At 38.5% G+C, this 4249-nt stretch overlaps 1 protein-coding gene across 10 annotated transcripts in view; it reads right to left on the bottom strand.

Moving 5' to 3' along the window:
* The window catches only part of LOC111872496 (protein retinal degeneration B), a 159934-nt gene that overhangs the window by 53840 nt on the left and 101845 nt on the right, over positions 1 to 4249 (bottom strand). For all 10 annotated transcript variants that reach the window (XR_002844233.2, XM_023866474.2, XM_023866470.2 and 7 more), the window contains one exon: positions 1382 to 1778. Coding sequence is in view for 9 of the 10 variants with exons in the window: in XM_023866474.2 (XP_023722242.1) it covers positions 1382 to 1778 (397 nt within the window). In the remaining variant the exon portion in view is untranslated. The remainder of the gene's footprint in view (positions 1 to 1381; positions 1779 to 4249) is intronic.

Consider the following 4249-nt stretch of genomic DNA (forward strand, 5'->3'; position numbering starts at 1 on the left):
GATTTAAACATAGCACTTCCCAAATACAAGTCTGGAGTGTTACCACATCAACCAGTTCAGAAAATGGCAGTGGACATAGTTCACTTATACATTCATAAAATTTGATGAAGAAATTGTAAGACCAGACATTATTGCCCATTGGTTCCCAGGCATTTTTTAAATAAAAGGACACACAATACATATAGTACTAAACTTCCACAGTACTAGCAAAAGGTAACCAAGAAATGTGTTATATAATAATAATAAACTATTAAACATACAAATAAAAATTTCTGTGATCAATTGCCAGCATGTACACCCACCATTTCAATTACTGATAAACACCCTCTGAATAAGCATATATGCATCTGCTACCTACCTAGACTGTCATGAGGCTGTGCTGTGCTGCTACTTAGTGATACATATAGAAAGCCTATTATGTCCATTACAGCTGTTTTACTTCCATTTGTGACATATTTACTGATTCTCCCTCATATTTCAGTATAAAAAAATAGCAAAAGCTGCATATTTTTCAATTACCTTTCCCCGTGTAAAATACAATCTATAATGCCATTCCCACCCAATAAATTTGCACAGCTGCAATGAAAGCATTATTGGCCAATATGATATTAAACAAGGACTTCTGGGAAGAACTGCCTACATTCCTTTGATATAATGTGACCCACACAGGAAACAATAAGTCCAACAATTCTTTCATCACAGGATGTGTTTACCGAGCCATTGCCTAGCAATGATAAGGGTGGGTGTACACATACTATTACCTTTGATATGACATGGGCTGCACAGAAAATGACATGTCCACCCTTTCTTCTATTGTTGCATGTGCATTTTGTTGCAGCAGGAACACACTTACTGAGCCATTTCCTAGCAACGATATGGGAGATACACATACACACAGACAAGTGATCTCATATGCCTTACATTTCTTCAGAATAAAGAAAGTAGGCTAAAAAGCATATAGAGAGAAAGGTCCTCTAGTGGAATTACAAAATCTGTCTCTTGGTTCCATAAAATGCATGATAAGAGGTTATAAATGAATGCAAACAATCAATAAGTTTCAGGTACAGAAGTGTGGTATTTTAGCTGATGGGATTATGTCAGGCTGTGTCTGTAACCCCTATTTAATCCCAATTAATTTATCAACCAACCAACACATTGATCAAAATCAGTCACATAATCGGGGCTCAGATGCACATGGAAGAAAAAAAAAAGTGGTCTTTCAATCTTTTTTCAAAAAAACATATATAATTAAAAAAACGTAAAAACAAGAGAATATTTTTACCTGTACACAATATGCATTTGTTTCTTGTGGTCCTTATGTCTGAATGTTTGGAAAATTACTGCAAACATGACCTGGCTATAATGAAACATACCATCTCACCTGAAAATTTCAGTGGGTGAATCTTCAGGGCTACCATCTCCTTCTGAACCATCGGTCTGAATGGTTGGTACAATATCTGATTTCTTTATTACAGGTGGACTTGGCATTTCCTGTTCTGTTTTCTCAATACTCCCTAGGGTAGCCTGCAGGGTCTTGGCCATTGAGGAATCCTGAGGTGTGGTCATGGCACCTACGGTGCCCCCATTAGTTGATGTGAAGCCTCCATTCAGCTCATCACTTAAGTCTGGTGATTCACTGTCACCCATGCCCATCTTTCTCTTTAAAGCTTCTTGGGTCTGTCTTTCAATCTGACGAATGTCTTCCATTGACAATCCATGCCATTCATCCTGCCATGCCCATGCCTGTCGATGAGCACGAAGCATTGTCTTCCGGAGAGCTGTTAGGAAAACACACAGCATATTATGCATATCATTCGAAGATTAAATCAAAATTACAACATATATGTGGATTAAATTAAAATTAGTAAATAATACGAAAATTATAAAAACACTACTTAGAAGAGTTAATTCAATACTGATACATACACACCAACAGCAATACTCATTAATTTGATCTTTATGATCTTTAACAAATATATAGACCATACTGAAAGTCATGGGCACAATTATTTCATACTACAGCCAAAAAAAAAATAAACAAATAAATAAATAAATAAATAAAAAATAAAAGCGCTTTTGTAACAGGCCGTGAAGGTCCATATGGTTGTGAGACTTTGAGGGTCCCACATTATGTAGAAAATAGGCTCAAAGATGGCATAAAGTTGTCAGCCTTACGCGCCGGCCGCGCTTTACTCCCCAGGAAAATTATTTAATTAATTCCTGGTATTCATTTCTGTTAGAGGCTGAGTGAACCTCAGGGCCATAGTGCAGCTGGAAGGATTAGGTTAATTGAAAAAATCCAATGACCTCATCTGGACTTGAACCCCCAACCTTCCAGCTTGTAGCATAGCCCCTCAACCAACTACGCTACCACATACCCCACTATAGCAGAAGTATATGTACAAAAACCAACACTATCTTCAGTTATTGGAAATGTCCTGTCACTATTCCACAAAATCCACAAAATAATCCAGGCATTTCTGCCACTGCTGCATGACCCTGAAAGTGTGACTGTGGTAGAAGCCTGTTCCAGTATCCTGCAGCAATATCTGCATGGTTTTCTGGACTGTCTTATTCTTCTCATAGTGCTGACTCAAAATGTGATTCTTTAAGGGCCCAAACAGGGCCAAGTCCAGACTGTTGGGAGAATCGGGGGCACTTCCCAGCCAAAGGTGTGCGGTGTGGAAGTGTGCATTATTGTGTTGAAGAATGAGGTATCTTTTCACTGGATGCTCATCGTGAAGTAACAGGTTTCTGGGGCATCTGAACACAGCAAACTGCACTGACACTTTCCTTTCTGGGCAGGAAATCAACCAGGATGCAACTGCCAGCATTCCAGAAAACTGTTCCCACAGTTTTCCGAGTCAGGGGTAAGGTTCTGGCATTTGTCTTCTTTGTAGAAGCAGCATGGCACCATTCTATGCTGTGCAATTTTGTTTCAGGATCAAAATGGTGGAGCCAGCTTTCATCACAAGACACAAAGGTCAGTACAAAGTCAATGACCTCAGAAGCATGTCTCTGAAGAAAATACAATGACAAAGGAACCCAATGATAACTTCCAAATACCCCAAAGTCTTCATCATCTTCTGCATGGCATTGTGTCCATTGCAAGGCTGTGCTATTATCTCCCTATCATAGTTGTCTTCCATGATGAGTGCATATACTTTCTGGTTGTTCATTCCATGATGATGGTTCTTGGCCAACTGCCAGCAGGCAGACTAGCAATGTCCATGTTGCTATCTTAGAAGTGTTTCACCCAACATTGAGTACTGTTGCTACCCATGAAGAAATCTTGATAGATATGACGAAGTTGGTCAAAAATGTCTGCAGCAGAAATGATCTCTTCTACAAGGAATTCAACCACAGCATGCTGGTGAAATGATATATCATTTACAGCCCCTCTGTCACAGGGGATTATGGGCATTGGTTGCACATGTACCAGACCTACATTTCAGATTGCAGAAAACAGTTACAGCTATTGGACATATATCCCCTAGCCTCATTACAAAAATGAAGGACCTTAACCACCTGGAGACTAATGTCAAATGCAGATCACTGTGGTGGCAAAGTGCTGAAGAATACAACATCAGGGCACATTTCTTTTTGATTTTAAATCAGACTTGATGATGCAGTTAGAATATCCTGCATGGATGACAGCAGCAAGCAAAGCCTGGGTGCTTTGTGAAACTTAACAATATACTAATTTACCATAAGGCAATGAGAATTCTAATAATTGTGCACCAGATGCTTAGAGGCTCTGAAAATCATAGTGTCAATCTTACATGTCCTTCTTTCACTCTGCATTATGCTCAGAAAAGAAGGCTTAAAGGAGTTGAATGTTATGACATTTATAATAAGTTTAAGTGAATGAAACTACCATATGAGAACACCAATCTAGCAAATGTGTAATATATTGAGTTCCATCCAAACCACAGACATGAAAGTCAAAACAGGCCCTTAACCAATTCATATCTATTAACATGTATATGTGGTGTCATGAAAATGGCCTGTATTATCAAGAGTACACAAATGTGTGTACAGATGTGTTTCATTATGTTGTGATCTCTTCTTATACTTACACATATACTGAAATTTGGTGGAGAAATTTCTAACTGGTAGAAACCTTTCATTAAATCCAGGATTGCCATGGCAAAACCTGCATTTAGCAAGAAGAATAATCTTTTTACCAGCAAATTGGACTTAAATTTTAGGAAGAAACTAGTGAAATGCTACATTTGGAGCATAGCTC

The sequence above is a fragment of the Cryptotermes secundus genome, unplaced genomic scaffold (assembly GCF_002891405.2).
Source record: "Cryptotermes secundus unplaced genomic scaffold, Csec_1.0 scaffold537, whole genome shotgun sequence".
Classification (NCBI taxonomy): domain Eukaryota; kingdom Metazoa; phylum Arthropoda; class Insecta; order Blattodea; family Kalotermitidae; genus Cryptotermes; species Cryptotermes secundus.